This window comes from Pinus tabuliformis, chromosome 5_2 (assembly GCF_031772625.1).
Source record: "Pinus tabuliformis cultivar Carrire ecotype Pingquan chromosome 5_2, CPIR1, whole genome shotgun sequence".
Classification (NCBI taxonomy): domain Eukaryota; kingdom Viridiplantae; phylum Streptophyta; class Pinopsida; order Pinales; family Pinaceae; genus Pinus; species Pinus tabuliformis.
In genome coordinates, this window is record NC_142306.1 from 529,876,139 (window position 1) to 529,895,880 (window position 19,742).

At 38.9% G+C, this 19,742-nt stretch overlaps 1 protein-coding gene across 1 annotated transcript in view; it reads left to right on the top strand.

Annotated features, from left to right (window-relative positions):
* The first annotated feature begins 3,343 nt into the window (after positions 1-3,343).
* Positions 3,344-19,742, top strand: part of LOC149160061 (uncharacterized) — a 208,047-nt gene continuing 191,648 nt past the window's right edge. Inside the window, exon 1 of the mRNA XM_089436603.1 lies at positions 3,344-3,729. Within this exon, the coding sequence (XP_089292729.1) occupies positions 3,449-3,729 (281 nt within the window). The 5' untranslated portion in view covers positions 3,344-3,448. The remainder of the gene's footprint in view (positions 3,730-19,742) is intronic.

Sequence of the window (19,742 nt, forward strand, 5' to 3'; positions counted from 1 at the left end):
GGCCAAGGGCCGCAATATCTTTGGTGAACAATTGCTTATTCTATGTGGGGCCTTTGATTTGGTCATTTGTAATGGCTTGACTCGATGGGCAAAGTCCGATAATTTCACTTGCAATAATTACAATGGAGCAAGTGTGGTAGATTATGTAATTTGCTTACATGGTTTGTGTGAGAACATGGAGGAAGTTTTGATTGGAGATCAGCTGTGGGACTTGAAATCAGATCACAAGCCAATTTATTTATGTTTCTCTTGGATTGGAAAGAAACAATTAGACTAAAAAAATCAGCATGTCCAACAAAATCTCCCACAGGGCAAAATTCTTATGACCCAAGCTAGCATTATTTGTTGTAAAGATGATTGTGACCCTATTTGGCTTATAGAAGAAAGTAATCATCAGTGGGAAAGAATTTCAGAGGCCAAGGGCCGCAATATCTTTGGTGAACAATTGCTTATTCTATGTGGGGCCTTTGATTTGGTCATTTGTAATGGCTTGACTCAATGGGCAAAGTCCGATAATTTCACTTGCAATACTTACAATGGAGCAAGTGTGGTAGATTATGTAATTTGCTTACATGGTTTGTGTGAGAACATGGAGGAAGTTTTGATTGGAGATCAGCTGTGGGACTTGAAATCAGATCACAAGCCAATTTATTTATGTTTCTCTTGGATTGGAAAGAAACAATTAGAGTAAAAAAATCAGCATGTCCAACAAAATCTCCCACAGGGCAGAATTCTTATGACCCCAGAAAATTGTAATACCTTCAAAATGACGCTAGAGAGGCTCTTCGAGAAGGAGAAAATTACAATTCATAGCCTTCATAGTCATGAATTAACACATTTAATTTAGTGCGCAGTTGTAAAGTGCAAAAGAGAAAAAAATTAAGAAGTCTGAAACAAATTGCTTTCCGGTTAATGCTTGGTTTGACGAGGAATACAAAAAAGCAAGGAGAATGCGGGAAGAGTCAAACAAGGATAACATAAAGCTCAAAGCTTACAAGCAGTTATTAAATAAGAAAAAGGCCGATTTCATGGTTTCAAGGAGGGAAGAACTAATCTTCCTTGGGAAAAATAATCCCAAATTATTTTGGAAGGAGCTCCAACCGAAAAAGATACAAATTGGAAATAATATTACAGCTTCTAAATGGTTTGACTATGCAAGACAACTCTATGAGTAGGTTCCCAAGGTTGACCCTCCCCCCTTGGTCAACACTGATACAAAACTATTCATGACACAAGAGGTAGATATGGGTATCAAGAAGTTGGGTGTTGGAAAAACAAAAGACTTAGCTGAACTCCAAGCAGAATATCTAAAGTGGGGCTCAAAGATTCTTGCACCTCACTTTACAAAATCTTCAACAACATCATACAACAAGGGCTCCTCACAGATTGGACAACTAGTCTGGAAATACCTCTTTTCAAGAGCGGTGACGTCAATAATCCCTCCAATTATAGGACCATCATGATAAACCTTTTGTTTGCAAAGTTATTTGGAAGCATGCTAGAAAACAAAATTAGCAAGTGGGCAGAAGAAAGAGATAAGCGTGCTAAAGGGAAATCAGGTTTTAGACCTTAACATTCCATAGTTGATCATTGTATAACTTTAAGGCACATCATTCAAAAAGTTTGGGAGAAAAAGGAAGAAGTCTTTTGTTGCTTTGTTGATTTCAGAAAAGCGTTTGACTCGGTTCCTAAGGATAAGCTTTGGCACAGAATGGAGGAACTTTGGGTTCCTAAACATTTGAGAGTAGCTGTGCATAGGCTGTATGAAGAGGTGAAAGTCAAAATTAGAACTTCAACAGGCATTTCTAAAAGTTTTCGAAGCGATATCGGGGTCAAGCAAGTTTGCCCACTGTCTCCTACCCTTTTTAGTTTATATATCGACAAGCTTGAGGAGTGGTTAAATTCACAAGAGGGTGATGGTATCTATTTGGGCAAGTTTGTTATAAGGCTTCTTTTGTATGTAGATGACCTTATTCTGATTGCTAAATCGACTCTTAGTTTGCAAGCACACTTACTATCCTTTGAGCATTTTTGTAGAAGTGTGGGGATGCAAGTTAATATGAGTAAAATGAAAGTAGTGGTCTTCTCTAAGAAAAGAAAACATAACTAGCATAAGTTCTTCTTTGAAGGCAACATTCTGGAAGAAGTTGCGGATTACAAATACCTTAGAATTGACTTCAACAAAAATCTAAGCTAGAATGGTTGTAGAAAGAAAAGAACTTTGGGAGGTTGGAAGCATTTTATGCTTTTCAAAATAGGTGTAGAGAGGCAAAGTTATGGGACTGGAAAACCACTCAAACTCTTTTTGGGCTTTTAGTGATTCCAGTGATTCTCTATGGTTGTGAACTATGGGTCAACAGTACATTTGACATGCAGTGGAGACAAATTGAGAAAATTCAAAAGCATTTGATTACAAACAAATTTAAGATTAAAAGTGCAGTTCCCTATGATATCTTATTAAGTGAAACAGGGACTGCTCCTATTGAAACAATTGCTACGGTGCGAGTCATAAGGTATTTAAAAAAAATTGAGCAAATGGAAGAGGGTAGATGGCCTAAGGTTGTCTTTAATGATAGATTGTGCAAGAGCAAAAAACTTGGATGCAACAAAATAACAAATGGTTTAGTAAATGGGGTATTGGCTTGAATGCGTGTCCCATAAACAACAAAGAGATAAAAGCTTTTGTTATGGAAAAGTTTCACAAGCGTACTTGAGATAATGAGCTAGGAAGAAAGTAAAATTACTATATTGAAGTGTTTAATCCCACTCATAGTCATCAACCAAAAGCATACATAGAGGCCAATATCTCTTGGAGAGCCAAAATTCTTATTGCTCAGTTAAAGACTAATTCTCATCAACTTCGTTGTGAAACAGGGCGCTGGAAAAGGCCAAAGGAAGTGTGGGAGGAAAGAGTATGCATTTTTTGTTCTTCTGGAAAAGTGGAAACATAAAAACATTTCATTTTAGAATGTGAGGCCTTCAAAGACAACAAGGAAAGTTATGCAGATATGCTAGCAGCTAGCTCTTGGGATAATCTATTTAGCAAGGAGTTTGTCGAGAAGCTGGGAACATTTCTTTTGAAGCTTCACAAAAAAAAGACCAAATACATCAAAGAACATTAAAAATAGTTTATTTATTTATTTCTTTCTACCCTAATAACTTTGTGAGTTGAAAAGCCGGCGATATCCGTGAATCCTAAACATGTGGAGTGTGCACCTCGACTACATTTAAAAAAATTCCGAAATTTGATGTGATAACGGTTGCACACTCAACTAGCTTTCAAATCTCGTAAAATTTTTTGTGTTGATAACGGTGGTTATCTATATGGAATTATTACTAGAAAGTCAGAAGCGAAAATTGAGTTGCCGGGTTATTTACAGCATGGATATAAACTTGCAATTTGCCGGTGTCTTATCTTTGTCTGCAAGTTTGGAGGGTGGCCGTGAGGATGGCCAGCGGCTTCTTGGTAAATGCCAGTCATGGATGTTCATGGAGGGCTTCTCAGTCAGCTCAACCTGAAAAGGGCAAGGAGCAGGAGATGGACAGCAAAAAAAAATTAAGAGCAGTAATCGTGGGCGGGGGATGGGCTGGATTTGGCGCTGCACACAGTTTGGCCAAAGCTGGAATGGAAGTAACTCTGCTGGATGCTGCTTCCTCTCCTGGTGGTCTCAGCACTGGATTTCGGACTGCTAAAGGGAGACCAGTTGAGGCCGGCATCAAAGGATTCTGGTATCTCAAGACTCACACCCAAGTCAATTTGTTTTAGTTTTAGTTTTAATGATTTGTATTGCAATTTCAGAAAAAACAATTTATATAGATGTATATGGTATTCATGCAATTAGATGTTGGGCCAATGTGGAATTTTCCCATGTCAAAACTCCCTTGTTTTATCTGTTAGAAATAATTGGGGAGCAAGTAAGTTGGGCTTCGTTGCCGAAGGTTCAAATCTGTTCGGGTACATATTCAGCATTCGGGCTTTTTGTATAGAGGGCTTATTTCAAGGACAGTCCTCAATTGTTTAATTTTGAATCTTACTTGAATACGTTTCCATCTTTGGGCATTTGGTATTACGGCCGATGCTTAATTTTACAGGAGAAGAAAATTCCTCGAAACTATTGAAGTATGACGGCGGTTCTTCTGAAATTTTGACATTCAATGAGCTGAATTGTTTCCAGTGTATCTACCCGTAATAAAATTCTAGGAATCCAGCTTCAATTCTTGTTTTATTTTTTAATAAGTGCTTCTATTTTAAACCCAGAGAAGCATTGTAATTGGGCTGAAGAGGTCGGCTCCACACTATGATAAAATTTTAAGAAGTCAGCTTCATTTTTTTAAAGTGCCTCCTTGTGAACTCAAAGAGAAACACAACAATTGGTTGGCACCACACATAAAATTCTAAGAAACCCAGCTCCTTTCTTTAAAGTGCCTCTTAAACTCAGAGAAGCATTACAATTGGTCCAAAGAGGGTGGCATCACAAGCTGCTCACTTATGTTGGTGAAATGGCCCTTGACGGGCAGTCTACTCAACATAACAATTTATTTTGCGTCTAAGCTGCTCTGACAGGGGATGCTCTTCTGTCAAAATCAGCTAGGACTTGCTCCTTACCCCAAATATTTATTTATGCTCGAGGCTAATTGAACCTTGGTAGGTGACCTGACATGTTGCCTTTACCATGGCTAAACTGCAATCCTATCAACAGCTACAATGCTAAGATATAAAACTAATAATTCAATTTTGAAGTTGTTATTGACTTTCAAAGCCTGAAAATCATTTTTACTTGTCCTGGTAGAGTTGTGGATATTATAGCTTCAGTCCAAAGTAAACAACCGTGTTGAAATGTTTTTATAATTTGATTTGAGGGCTTGATTGCTTAGTTTTTACAATATTTGAAGGGGAACATTACATTCAAAATATTCCTTGTCACTTAGTATGGGTTTCAAACTAATTGAAGCTAAACAAGTGTGCGTTGCTTGATATCTCTAGCGGAGGGCCCTTTTGTTTCTCCCATAAGAGAAGAACGGCATTTTGAATTCGCTAAAGTTGAAAGAAACATTCTTGCATGATTTTTGTCAGAATTTGTTTCCAATTATGGGGGAGTAGGGAAGACTATGGCACTTTGCAATGACTCTGTCCATGGAATTACTATTTCATGAGAGTGTCGTTCAATGAATGTGCGGTCAAAGTTTAAAAGACATTGGCACTTCCCAATGACTTTTGTAGCACTGGCAGAGTGCCCCTATGTTTGTACATATTTCTATTATGCGGTTGAACCAGGTTGTGTTGGGCTTGAATGCCATGTGAATATGCTTGTTTTGGGGCTTGTGTGCCTATGTTTTATGTTTTGAGGCCAGAGTGCCTGTGCACTTAAGGTCAGTGAGCTTGATAATTTAATATGTAAATCATACCCATGGTTAATAAAATACACCACTATTGCAAATTGAGTTAGACACAAGAGATGGGGGCTAGGACTCCACAACATGGTTGCATGAACTATTCCTCGCCATGCTCTAGACCTCGGAACTGCGCTCTGAGCAGGAGTGCTATAGGAGTGCCCCTCAAAGCACGCTCCCAAAAACAAAACTGTGCTCGAGCCTTGTTTGTGTGCTTCCTAGAAATTTGGAACCATCATACTTTTGTACACGCTCCCACATGCTAAACCGTGTTCCTGTACATGCTCCCGTCACACTCCCTGGACCCTCCCTAGACGCTTCTTGGACACTCTGTAATGGTAATATCAAATTCTCAAAGTAAACATTTACATTTCCTTTGTCTTTCCTTTTTATCTTTTTACTAAAAAATTTAAAATTACTATTAATTGTTTCAGGATGTTTGAGAGTGGTTCCGACCTCATCGGATTTCATATGGAGAAAATAGAATTTCGCATCCCATTCAAAATTCAACAAATTTAATAGTTTTCAGGATTTCAAGATCAATGGGATTGCAACTTTTCATTGGATTCTATCACGTATTAGGGTATGCGATTGGCATTTAATCAACAACACTAAGACCTATATGTACCCTAGTGTTGGTGGTGTTGATTGTTGAACTTCTTGTCACGGGCTTAGCAAAATGTACCCTTCATTCAAACTAAAATCATTGATTAGACATGCTAAGCTTTTTCTACCATATTTAAGGCTTGCATTAGGCGGTTTGATCAAAATTGGGTGGTGTCAATTGATGTCCCTAGAGAATTGAGGTAGAGACAAAGGCTATACAAGAGGAAAAGAATGAAGGATGATACTAATGATGAGCATCTTGATATAGGTGATGGTGGAACATTGTTTGTCAAGTAGTGGTGGAACATGCATTGTAGTACGACCCCACAGTTACAACATTTGGCAACATGGGTGCTTTCACAATTGGTGAACACTTCTCCTGTAGAGAGGTGTTTAGCAACTAGCTTAGTTTATTGTTTAGGACCTTTTTGGTTTTTATATTTTGGTGTGGAGATGGCCTATTTTGTTAACATAACTATTTGGTCATGTTATTGTTGGCAATTGTTAGATAACCTATTTCATTCCATAATTTAATGGTCCACTTTCTATTATATGACTTAAAAATTTGTATGTTTGTTTGTAATTGATAGAATCTAGATTCTAAATGGTTGATGCTAGAATAATTAATCATTAATGTATTGTGGATGCCAATTCTATCTTGATATATGTACAAATATGCATGTTTTCATATATTTTGCAACAAATTTGGAATTTTGGATGTTTATCTTGAATATATATGCAATAATCTCTCTCTCTCTCTCTCTCTCTCTATATATATATATATACACACACACTTTCGCGACGCTTCGCTTTTGAGGATTTTTGGAAAATGATGCTCTCAACATTTCACTTCTAAAAAACACTCTTGCTACACTCTTGTTTCAGGCAACCTTGCTCCACAAGGGATCTGTGTGTGTGTGTGTGTGTGTGTATATATAAACACTTTCAAGACGCTTCGCTTCTAAGGATTTTTGGAAAATGACGCTCCCGACATTTCACTTCTCAAAAACACTCCTGCTACACTCCCGTTTAACGCAACCTTGCTTCACAAGGGAATGGAACCATGACATAATAAGTCTGGAAGGTGAGGGGGTGTAGGAATTTACAGGGTAAGTTCCTCAGAAAGAACACCAAAAGGACACCGCTCACAACCAGATCTCAAATCAATACACCAATATTTTTGACGTGGTTAAAACCCTCAAAGTGCAAGGAGGGAAACAGTCCACGGCCTGTCCCAATGTGGGTACTACAGGCAATTTATTAATCAAAGAATGAAAATTTACATAAGCTTCTCTCATGCACGGATTACCCGAACAATGACCCTCCATGCGCTTTAAATAGAACTCATGGACCAATCGGGTGTCAAGCCACGGATCAAGTGTCGGTAATACCGAGGTGAGAGTGAACCGTCGGATCACTACATATCGTGACCGTCGGATTGTAAGTTACAATATGTACAACGGTAAAGAAACACACTTTACCTAACTCTATACCTAACTTTAAACTAGACCAAGTTGAACTTAACTATATCCTATGTGTCGGAATATCCTAACATCCCCCCTTAAGAACAACTTGGGATAGGATTGAAGGATTTACAAATATGACACAATAGGAGAAGGAAGGAGGCACTAGAGCCTATCCCCCCTTAGTGACAACTTCCTGAACTCCAAGCATATATCGAAGTTTAGTGAACTTCGCCTCTGTGAGAGCCTTTGTGAAGATGTCTGCAACCTGATCATCTGTTGGACAATATTGCACTTCAAGAACATGGTCATGAATGAGCTTTCTGATGAAGTGCATGTGTAGTTCAATGTGTTTGCTGCGCTGATGCTGGACTGGATCTTTGCATAGCTGAATGGCACTTTGATTATCACACCAAAGTGTGGTTGGATGCTGCTGCTCAAAGCCAAACTCTGATAGGATCTGACGAAGCCACAAGGCTTCCTTACTAGCTTCCACGGCACCACGATACTCTGCTTCTGCTGACGAAAGAGAAATGGCAGCCTGTTTCTTACAAGCCCATGTAATAGGTCCTGAACCAAGAGTGAAGACATAACCGGCAGTAGACTTCCGATCATCAGGGTCACCAGCCCAATCAGAATCAGTGAAACCAACTAACAGAGGAGCTGCTTTGGCACTGTAATGAATCCCAAACTGTACTGTACCTCGAACATAACGAAGTATTCTTTTAGCTGCTTTCCAATGACTTTCACGGGGGTTTTGCATAAAACGAGCAACAAGGCCAACAACAAAGGAAAGATCAGGACGAGTATGGGTTAAATACAAGAGTTTTCCGACAAGTTGACGGTATAAGGTAGCATCAACTTCAGGAGAAGTACAAGAGACTGAAAGTTTGACTCCAGACTGAAAGGGAGAAGGGGCTGGCTTACAGTCTTCCATGTGAAAATGACGAAGAATATCACAAGCATACTTGGACTGGGAAAGGAAAATACCCTCCTGGGATTGCAAGACTTGAAGACCGAGAAAATAGTGTAAGTGTCCTAAGTCTGTCATTTCAAATTTCTTTTTAAGGCTGGACTTCACATGGTTTATAAGGTTGGGATCACTACCAGTAAGAATAAGATCATCAACATAAAGAACAAGGATGATAAGAGAGTTGCCCACTTTCTTGGTGTAGACAGTATTGTCAGAATGACACCTAGAAAAGCCAGATTCTAAAAGAAAGCTATCCATTTTGGCATACCAAGCCCGAGGAGCTTGCTTGAGGCCATAAAGGGATTTCTTAAGTCGACAAACAAGGCTGGAGTCTGTTTGTATGAAGCCAATGGGTTGTTCCATATAGATTTCTTCCTGCAAGTCCCCATGCAAGAAGGCAGATTTAACATCCATCTGATGGACTTCCCATTTTAAAGAGGCAGCAAGGGAAAGAACAAGGCGGATAGAGTTCATTTTGGCAACAGGGGAGAAGGTTTCAGTGTAGTCAATGCCTTCAACCTGTGAAAAGCCCTTAGCAACGAGACGAGCTTTATGTTTATCAACTTTCCCATCTGGTCCATACTTGGTTCTGTAAACCCATTTACATCTAACAAGTTTGCGTCCCTTTGGTAGAGGAACAAGATCCCATGTATCATTTGTCATCAATGAATGATATTCTTCATTCATAGCTGCTTCCCAATGTGGATGGCCTGAAGCTTCTGCAAAAGTGTCAGGATCATGATTTACTGGAGCTTGAGCCAGTAAAGAAGAGGCTCTTTCAAACTGAGAACGTGTACGTCGCTGATCTGTAGGATCACCGGCAAGATCACCTGCTGCATCCCGAGTAGCACGGACCCATCTTGGAAGTTGAGGATCCTGAGAAGGTGGGGGAGGATTATCATCCTCGCTTTCATCATCTGAAGAAGAAATTTTTTCAAAAGTAGAAGAGATAGGAAGAGGTGGCACATCCGCCGGACTAGGCTCGCAGGCCGATTTATTTTCATCAAATTTTACATCTCTTCTAATGATAACATTTTTGGACTTAAATGGAATAAGTCTATAACCTTTTACATCTTCAGAATATCCAACAAAAGTACATTTCTCACTCTTAGGTTCTAAAGCTTTATGCTTTTCATCTGGAATATGGGCCCATGCTTCACTTCCAAACACACGAAAGTGACTTACATCTGGTTTAATGGAACTCCAAGCTTCTTCTGGAGTGATATTCTCTAGAACCTTAGTAGGAGTGCGATTGATTATATAATTTGCACAATTAATTGCTTCGGCCCAAAAACTAAGACTGAGTCCTTTAGATTGCAGCATACAATTAGCCATTTCCTTTAAGGTGCGATTTTTCCTTTCAGCTACACCATTTTGTTGTGGAGTGTATGGAACAGTATGTTGCATTTGAATTCCATTTTCGGTGCAAAAGTTGATGAATGTGTTTTTAACATATTCTCCACCATTATCAGTTCTTAGCTTAAGAATTTGATGTCCAGATTGTTTTTCAACAAAGGCTTTGAAGGCCAAAAATGTGTTAAATACTTCGCTCTTGAGTTTTAAGAAGTATACCCAAGTGCGTCTGGAGAAATCATCAATGAAAGTTAAGAAGTACTTGCAGCCAGAGAATGAAGCAACAGGAAGAGGACCACATAAATCACTGTGCACAAGCTGTAAAGGGGCTGAGGCGTGCCAAGAGGCACGTTTGTCAAAACTGTCCCGATGATGTTTTCCGAGTACACATCCGGAACAAACACCATCTCTGCAAGATACCATAGGAAGACCTGTCACCATATTTTCTTTACATAGATGCTGAAGGGAGCGATAGTTTAAGTGACCAAATCGCTCATGCCAAAGTTTGCTCACTTCATCATTATGAGCAACAAATACTGAGGGAAGATTTGATGACCCAAAGTTGTGAAACTTATACAACCTTTTGGAATCATCAGCAAGACCAGTAGCTAGAATCTGTTTAGGATCTTTTAGATCCTTGATTACAACATCATGAGGTGAAAATTCAACAATTTTACCTTCACCTGAATGAGTTATCTGATAGACAGATAGAAGGTTGCAGGATAAGGTTGGAACACATAATACATCATTAAACTGACCATTGTCTAGATGAACAGTTCCAGTCCCTACAACATTAAGAGATCTATCATCACCAATATATATATTTTTGGTGTTACAATCATTTAAAGAAGAAAACATGGCTTGGTTTTTGGCCATGTGACAAGAGGCTCCAGAATCAATGAGCCACTCATGAGAATGAGAAGAAGAAGAAGATACATTTAATGCATAACCAGACTGAGATGATTGACAATGACATGCAGAAAGTGCCATTCCGGAAGTTGAAGTTGAAGTAGGCTCCACATGGATGTTATGTTTCTTCATTGCGGCTTCCAAGGCTTCCATCTTCTTAAAGCATTTAGATTCTAAGTGGCCATCTCGATTACAAAAGTTACAATGTCTATCAGTCTTCTTCCATTTGTTTTTATTGGTCTTATCATTTTGCTGAAATGATCTTTCATTTTGAGGCTGAGTTGGTTTAGGACCATTCTTTTGAGGATATGACTTCTTAGGATTCTTTGAATTTGGTTGCTGCTGGGCGGCTAACGCTTTCGTGGAAGAGTTTCCAAGATTAAGAAGACCAAGGTGTAAGAGTTTTTCTTGTTCTCTTATTAAGGAATCACAAAAGGAGTCAAAGGAAGGGGCCTTGTAGTCTTTTCCTTGACAAATGAAAGCTTCCCTTGTAGAATGGAAAGTGGAAACAAATACAGAGTAGGCTGGTCCCAACTTAGTAAGGATGGAATAAATAAGGTTACCATCTTCTTTCTTAACTTTAACACCTTCCAAGAGATATCTAAGGGTCTTGAATTTGGACAAGAAATCTTCAATGCAAGAAAAATTATTAGGATCCAAAGTAAGCAGCTCATTTTCAAGTTGATGGGCTCTAATTTCATTTTTAATCCCAAAAACTTTAGCGAGTTTTTCTAATGCTTCATGAGGATTCTCAAGGTCTGCAATGTGGAATCTAAGATCAGGAGAAATAGACATCCCTATCAAACCACGTGCTTGATCTTGTCTATTTTCCCATTTTGCAACCTTGTCTTCATCTTTTGGTTTCTTCTCTTGGTCTGTGGCTATTCTGAAGAGACCTTTACTTCTAAGTAAATCTTCCATGTAGGCTACCCATTGGAAGTAGTTAGTGCTGTCAAGAATGACTTGGCATGGACTTTCCATTTTTAAAAAAACTGAAGCTGAAGATGCTGAAAGTAAGTGTTCCAATGGATAGATCTCGAAAAAATAGGCGGTTTTAAAAAAAAACGGCTCTGAAAAAGGCTTCCGGATGAAGAAGTTATGGCTTTTTGAAAAAAAATTGTTGAAGTTGCCGGCAAAGTGCGCGAATGTGCGGGAATGAAAAAATCCGCCCCCACAAAATGGAGACTTGAACCCAAGACCTCTACTCTCTTAAAATAGCTTTGAACCAATTGATCTATACAAAAAATTTGTGAGAGAGAGAGAGAGAGAGAGAGGGGGGGGGGGCCTTGGTTTGCGTGCTTGCCTTGAGAAAGCTCTTTTTCCCTACAAAACACAAAACACAAAACCCAACACGAATATGCAAAGAAAAACGAACCTTGCGGCTCGAAGTTAGCTTTAGCCAAAAAACTAGAAATTTAAAAAAAAAAATCTCAAAGTTAGCTTTAGCCGAAAAACTAAATATTTTTCTCAATGTTTCTGATTTTCCGAGATCACACTAAGGTGCAGGGAAAAGAGCATACGCATGAGAAAAATCCTTCCTTTCTGTTTCTGATTTGCCCAGATCGCACAGAGTCGCAGGGCAAAGAGCATACGCAGAAATGAAAGGTATAGATCCGGTTAAAAAAAAAGGCTAAATAAACTGAGACCGAAATAAGCAGAGAGAAAATAACAGTAAACTGCAGAAAAAGAAACACTGTATACCTCCCGATCTGAAAAATGACGCAGCTAGGGCTACCGGAAACCTTTTCGCGTGAAACGAAAGGGGTTCCTCACTGGAACAGATGCTCCGAACGCAACAGAGCAGTCCTCTCGGCCTGAAAGCAGTTAGAAACAGCAGATCTAGGAAACGACAGCCGCATGCAGTTCTACCGGCTTCAGATTTGGATCACCAACGGACGCGGCCCTCAAATAGCTCCGATACCATGTAGGAATTTACAGGGTAAGTTCCTCAGAAAGAACACCAAAAGGACACCGCTCACAACCAGATCTCAAATCAATACACCAGTATTTTTGACGTGGTTAAAACCCTCAAAGTGCAAGGAGGGAAACAGTCCACGGCCTGTCCCAACGTGGGTACTACAGGCAATTTATTAATCAAAGAATGAAAATTTACATAAGCTTCTCTCATGCACGGATTACTCGAACAATGACCCTCCATGCGCTTTAAATAGAACTCATGGACCAATCGGGTGTCAAGCCACGGATCAAGTGTCGGTAATATCGAGGTGAGAGTGAACCGTCGGATCACTACATATCGTGACCGTCGGATTGTAAGTTACAATATGTACAACGGTAAAGAAACACACTTTACCTAACTCTATACCTAACTTTAAACTAGACCAAGTTGAACTTAACTATATCCTATGTGTCGGAATATCCTAACAGGGGGAAGTGGTCCACATGAGTCCCCAAGTGGTGGGGGTGAGTTCCCCATGTAACACTTGGCATAAATAAGACATGCATGCAAAAGTCTTTTTGCCCATCATTTAGGGATCATTCCCCATATCTTTCGACCATAATTGTCTACAAGTAATTGTTGGTGCATTCTTGTTTCGCTATTGGTCCATTACTGGGGTGTTGCGGGTTTATGCTATTGACCAGAGGGTGAGTGAGCCTAAATAACACTTGGACCCTAAGACTTGGTAGGTAAATCACTGTAAATTCCATGGTGGAATTTTATGGCTGATTCTCCTTACTCGTCTCGGGTAAGGTTGGAGCCTGTAGGGGGATTGGTTGGGAATATTTGCCCAATGTGAGGCTTGAGAGGTGTTTAGAGACTCTTGAGGGCAAATGGAACTCTTGGAGCTACAAAACTCTGAGACTTCTTGACTAGTATATGCTGGAAGCCCAAGATAAGTAATGGCACAACTCAATGGATTGTTGAGGTAGAGAAGGGGTGCACTACCTTGGGTTGTGTAGGTTGGGGAATGTAGGATAGTCGTTAAGGATGTTGTTGCAGTGGGTACTTTGCCAAGTACTTGTATGGTACAGACTGTGTGTCCATAGTTGGCTCTAAGTGAGCCTTTTTCCTTGTGGAGTTATGGCCTTAGCTCGGGGGTGACCAATTGTTGAGAGTTTTAGAGTAGTGTGGTCTATGATTGGGTGGAATGTTTGAGGTCTATAGCTTGCTAGTGGTTAATTACATAATATAAGTGCTTGAATTATGTGATTAAATGCTCAATGTTGCATATATTTTTGTGCATAAGGATTATGCATATATTTTATGAATTGCTTATGTTTAATACTATGTATATATTCTGTAACTTTGTTAGTCATTTATGTTTATTTTTGTATATGCTCCTATGCATATATTTTGTCATCTATTCTGTGGGTTCCTGCATGCTTGTAATGTTATTTGTTGTAGCATCAGATGGTGTTCTAGTCTCGACAGTTGTCAGAGAGGCTAAGAAACACTAGGATTTCAAAACCCATAAAAAGTTAGGAAAAGCCACCTAGAAATGCCTTAATTAAGTTAATTAATGAGTTATTAAATTTTTTCTAAGTCTAACTTAGGGAAAATGATTAATTAACAACAATTAATTGAGGAGGGTGATATTTCTCTATAAACTCACATGGATCAACTCACAAATGATCTCAACCATCAATAAGGATTTAATCGTGGCTGTTGGTGATTCAACTAGAGATTATAAGAGGAGGTCGATGGGGTTGGAGAAGAACACACTTAGAGGTCGAGTTCCTTGGCAGAGATCGAGTTTCCCAGTTGCAGTGATTCAACAGAGAGAAGTTTGAGCCAGAGAGGGGACGCAGAGGTAGTGAGGGGCAAAGACAGTGAGTTTGGAGGAAGTTTTCCAGTTCCAGATAGTCAACTACAGGGGGGCTGAGTTTCCTCAGTGAGGCTGCGTAGGCAGCTTCAGAGGCAGAGTTCGATTTAGCTGGAGTGAGGGTTGATTCAGTTGCTGGAGGCCGGGAGATTTTCTGGAGGGGCTAGCGAGTCATTCTCAGAGGCTGAGTTGGGTTGGACGGCTTGATCAGAGTATCTTCCAGGCAGTGCATGTGAGGGCCTGCGCAGAGGATGACGCAAGGGCTTTCGTGTGGTCTGTTTGTGCTAGTTGTGGAGCTTGATCAGTGTCGGGTGAGGCAAGAATTGTCTTGCTAATTTTTGTGGCCAGTTTATTTTGTAGAGGATTGCTAGTTTTCGGTATCCAGTTGTAAAAATTTCTCACTGTTGCATAATAATAAAAACCCCCAGCTGCTGCACGGATTTTCCCACATTGGGTTTTTTTTGAGATATTTGCCCAAAAATAACTGTGTCAAAATTATTATGTGTGTGCTAGCATTTTTTCAGTTTCTAGCATTTTATTTTCCGCAGTATTTTTATGGTAAAAAATTACAATGTGATTTATTCGTTATTTGCCATAGCAAATAAATTGCATAATTAAATTTACAGTTAGAAGAATAAATTTCTAGTTGCTGCAATTAGACTTATAAAATTTCACATGGTATCAGAGCATAGTTGATAGATTGGAGGCTCAGAGACGAAGAGGGAGAAATTCGTAGCTCAAAGGTAGTGCAGGAAGGGTCGATTTGTTCAGGAAGTGATTCTAACAGATAGAAGGTAAGCAACTTGTATTTTTTCGCAGATCAGATTCCTTGTTTAGGTGCAGTTGGTTTTTGCAATAGCAGAATCAACGCTGTGTGGAAGAGAAAGAGCACACACCGAAGGTGTCTTGTTCTAGGAATTTCATGATTTCCAGTTGAAGAGCAGAACCAACTAGCAGGATTGCGCATTTCCATAAGGAAGTGCGAATTGCAGAGCAATAGCCGAGCAAGAGAGGAGGAGATTCCTGTTTATAACCCAGTTGTGAGTTTGCAGAGATGGCCTCAACAGGACTCCATGATCAAGATAGATTGGATGGTGCTTCCAACTACGTTATTTGGAAGGCTAGGATGTCCTTTCTGCTAGATGAGCATGGTCTGAAGGATTACGTAGAGAGAGCTATAGCTGTACCTATAGACCCACAATAACTAGAGAATTATAGAAAGGAAATGGCCAAGACAAAGAGGTTGATCCTTGATGGCGTTCAGGATCATATTGTCTCACACTTAGCGGCCAAGAATATGGCCAAAGAAATGTGGGATGGGCTCGCAACACTATATCAAAATCCTTTTGAGAATCGGAAGCTGTTCTTGAAGGAAAAGCTGAGAACCACCAGGATGTAGAAGGGAGAGGGAGTTACTCCATACCTTACCAGGATTCAGTATATTTGAAATTTGTTGTCTGCCGTAGGTGAGATGCCACAAGAAGCAGAACTAGTGCATCTAGCCATCAATGGTTTCTCTGAGGAGTGGACTACCTTCGTCCAAGGCATTACTGGACGAGATACTCTACCTGGATGGGACCGCTTGTGGTCATATTTCACACAGGAGGATATGCGACTTGCTCTAGTCAAGAGTAGTCTTAGTGGCATCAACAGAGGATTGAAGACTGTGAAGGAGGAGGAGAACATAGCCCTTGCATCAAATGGAAAAGCAAAGAAGTTCCCAATTAGGGACAAGGCTCGTAGGGGGGAGAAAAGAAGAATAAGGACTTGTTGAAGGTCAAGTGCTTTAGGTATGGTTAGTTCGGTCACTATAGTACTCAGTGTCCTCAGAGGAAGAAGGGTAAGAAGGAGAAGCAAGAGCATGCAACAACTTTGCCAGAGATAGATCAACTGTCTTCCAAATTGGAGGACCAATTCGCACTGTATGTAACTATACCTCCAGGAGAGAGGTGGGGAGATATTGAGTTCTAGACTCCACAGTTGCACAGAGCTGGGAAGGGTCCATAAAAGAGCAACAACAGTTGTAGTATACTGTGTTGTAAAATGTAACTAGGTTCGGTGTTCATAATGACATGATCTTTGTAAATAGTGAAACAAAAGAAATAAAATTATTTTTTGCATGCCTTGCTTCATGGGTTTCATGAGCAAGAGGTTTATTTGTTAGTGGCTCCCATTGAGAGCCTTAGGATTTATTATTGAGTCAAAGAGTCTATGTCATGTATGAAGAAGCTCTTCTTGAGCATGAGTCAATGTATATAAGTCTATAAATATGTCTAAATAGCCCTCCAAAAGACAAGCACAGATCTCCTCTATTGAAGTCGACCTGCAAAATGAATTAAATAGATCATGTTGGCTTGCATCAATAGACACATCCATTCATACTATCATGTCGGCTTAATATGTGGGACGAATTAACTATTGCAGTACATATCTAGGGATTTCAGCTAAATATGGGTTCTTTTTAATTTCTTTTGCAGTTCCTTCTTACTGACATCTGCAACATGCTTAAAAGGGTTAGTCATCTAGACAAAACATAAGACTCAACAATCAATCAAACCAATAGGTTGTCCCTCTCCACGCAAAATAATAAGAAAAGATAGGTCGTATTTGTCATCTTGTCTCTAGTTAGGGCAGATAAATATAGAAACCAGAGGAGGGAACTGTAGACTCAAGTGCTTATTATCTCCTAACAAACTTTGATTCTCACTTATGTGTATATATGTTTAAATCAAATTGCCAAACACGTGTGAGATGGCATGTCCGTAAAGGAGATACGACCAATTCTTGGGTGAGAAGCGGTTGCATAGGCTTATTATTCTCTTCGAATTACAATGAGGTAGGCGCATATCATGTGATAATCTTTGAATCTAGAAATTCTATCATTGTCATTTGGAAAATTTCAAAATCACTTGCGTATAGGACAATTTTTCGAGGTGCTTTAGCTTCCCAAATCACAAAATTGATTTGGCAAAGTTGCAAGACCACTCTTTGGCTTTGTGGTATACTAAAAGAAATATTGAATGCAAGCAATTTTTACAATTGGAAGGAAAGCCAAAACAACATTAAAAAAATAAGATGATTACTTGAGCTTCATGTTGCTTGTGTGTTTTCAAATTTCCGCCCTCTACATATAACACTCTTAAATTCCAGGAAGGTAACAAGGGTTTCAAACTTTTCTCCAATAGAGATATATTAGTTGTTGTAAATGCCCAATGCTCAAAAGGCATTCAATAAAACAACCTCCAACAACTGGTAGCAAGCTCTAGAAGGTTTTCGAAAGATTGTTCAGGGTCATTTCTGTGAACCATGCTGATTTCACACACCTGAATTGTGTTGGAAAATGTAACTAGGTTTGCTCTTCATAATGTCTTACGTAATCTTGATTATTGTATGTGATGTAAAAAGACAAAGAAAATGTTATTATTATTATTTTGAGCTTGGGTATCATGCTCTAGATCATTTTGTTATTAGGTCAAGCACCCATTGTGTGCTTCTAGGGCTATGTCATGGAGTCAAAGAAGTCAAAGAGTCGTTGTAATATGTAAAAGACCCTATTGGGCATTTTGTATCAAGTCAAAAGAATTTATGTAAGTCAATTTGAGTCATAAAGACCCTCCAAGATCAAGTCGGCCTAGCCATCAACAAGTCAGCCTACAAGAAAGGACTAGTTGGCCTCATGATGACAACTCGGCTCCAAGGAAAAGCTATATATACAAGGTATTCGACCTCATTGAGAGATCATTCATCCAACTCGTTGAAGCACAAGAAGGACAAGAGCAACCAACAAAGAAGAGAAGAATAAAAGAAGATAAATTGAATTTGAAAGCATTGTTTTAGGGCTAAATCTTCGACACATGCAAAGAAGAATTAGGGCATCATTGTTATTGCAGCAAGACTGAATTGCAGATCTACCAAGAGAGGCCAAAATTTGAGAGCAAGAAGGTAAAGGAAGGAGGCCGAGTTATCAAGGAAGAGGAAGCACATTAAACGAAGGAGAGAGAAGGTCATTTCAGCCACTAAACCACCCACACGTGCGAAAATCAGAGATTGCAAGAAGGGCTGAAAAATTGCAGAATTGCTAAAGGAGCCGAAATTTGTTGCAGGTGTCAAAAGTTGTGCCAAAGGAGTGTTTGACTTGAGTTGACTTTGTGGAAGACAAGAATCATCAAAGGAGAGGTTGACTTGGTCTTGGAGGAATCACCCTAATTGAGCTGCCCTAGATTTCTCAACAAATTGTTCACCAGGAGTTGTTAGAACAAGATTCATTTTTGCAAAGTTGTAAGAATTGAAAACTCGACATACACACTTTTGGGCATACCGACAAATTTTTGACTTTTTCATTATAACGCATTGGTGCCATAATAATTTTGGTGGGTAAATTCCATTTTTAATAAAAAATAAATGCATCTTTTCAAAAGAAATTAGGATATTTCAATCTCTACAATATTTAATGCATTTTTCTTTTGAATGGTATATATCTCAATTTATGAATTGCATATTATTGGTACTATTTTGAAATCTTATTAGGATTTTAAAGTTTTAAATAGTGATATGTATTGAAATATTAAAACATATTATTAAACATCCATCCTGAGTTTGTTAATTTAGATGGTTCATGATTTTTCTTAATTTAGGTGGTTCATGATTTAACCACGATCAATGGGTATCAAATTGAGATGATGGATTAATGATATAAAGAGATTGGGAACCCAAAAAGCCATAATATGATTGATAGTCCCACTGACTATACTTGTTAGGGGAATTAATACTTAGTATAATGTTAATTTTAGAATTGTTTTGATATATAATTTTCAAATATGTAATTTCTGTAATTGTCGTGAGGAGAAATAGTATTTTAAACAAATTTGATTTTGAAGTTATTTTAATATAGAAATATTAAACCAACCTAAATCCATCTTAACTCCGGATATATCAAGCGCTTAGAGGGATTAAATCTCTCGAGGTGCAAATGTTTCGTCAAGTTTTGCACTCAAAAAATAAGTTAGCATCTTGAGAGATTTGACCCCTCTTGACGCTTGACAGATCTGGAGTTAAGATGGATCTAGGCTGGTATAAAATGTGATACTACATATTATAAAAGATTATAAACATAAACCAAAGGGTGCAAACTATCTAATATTCATTCCTTTATAACATGAAGGAACGGAGCCAAACTACTTAACAATCACATTTATAATATGAATAAGTTAGACGGAAGTTAATAACATAAACCATCAAAGGGGGAGGCTGGCTAGGAATTTAATA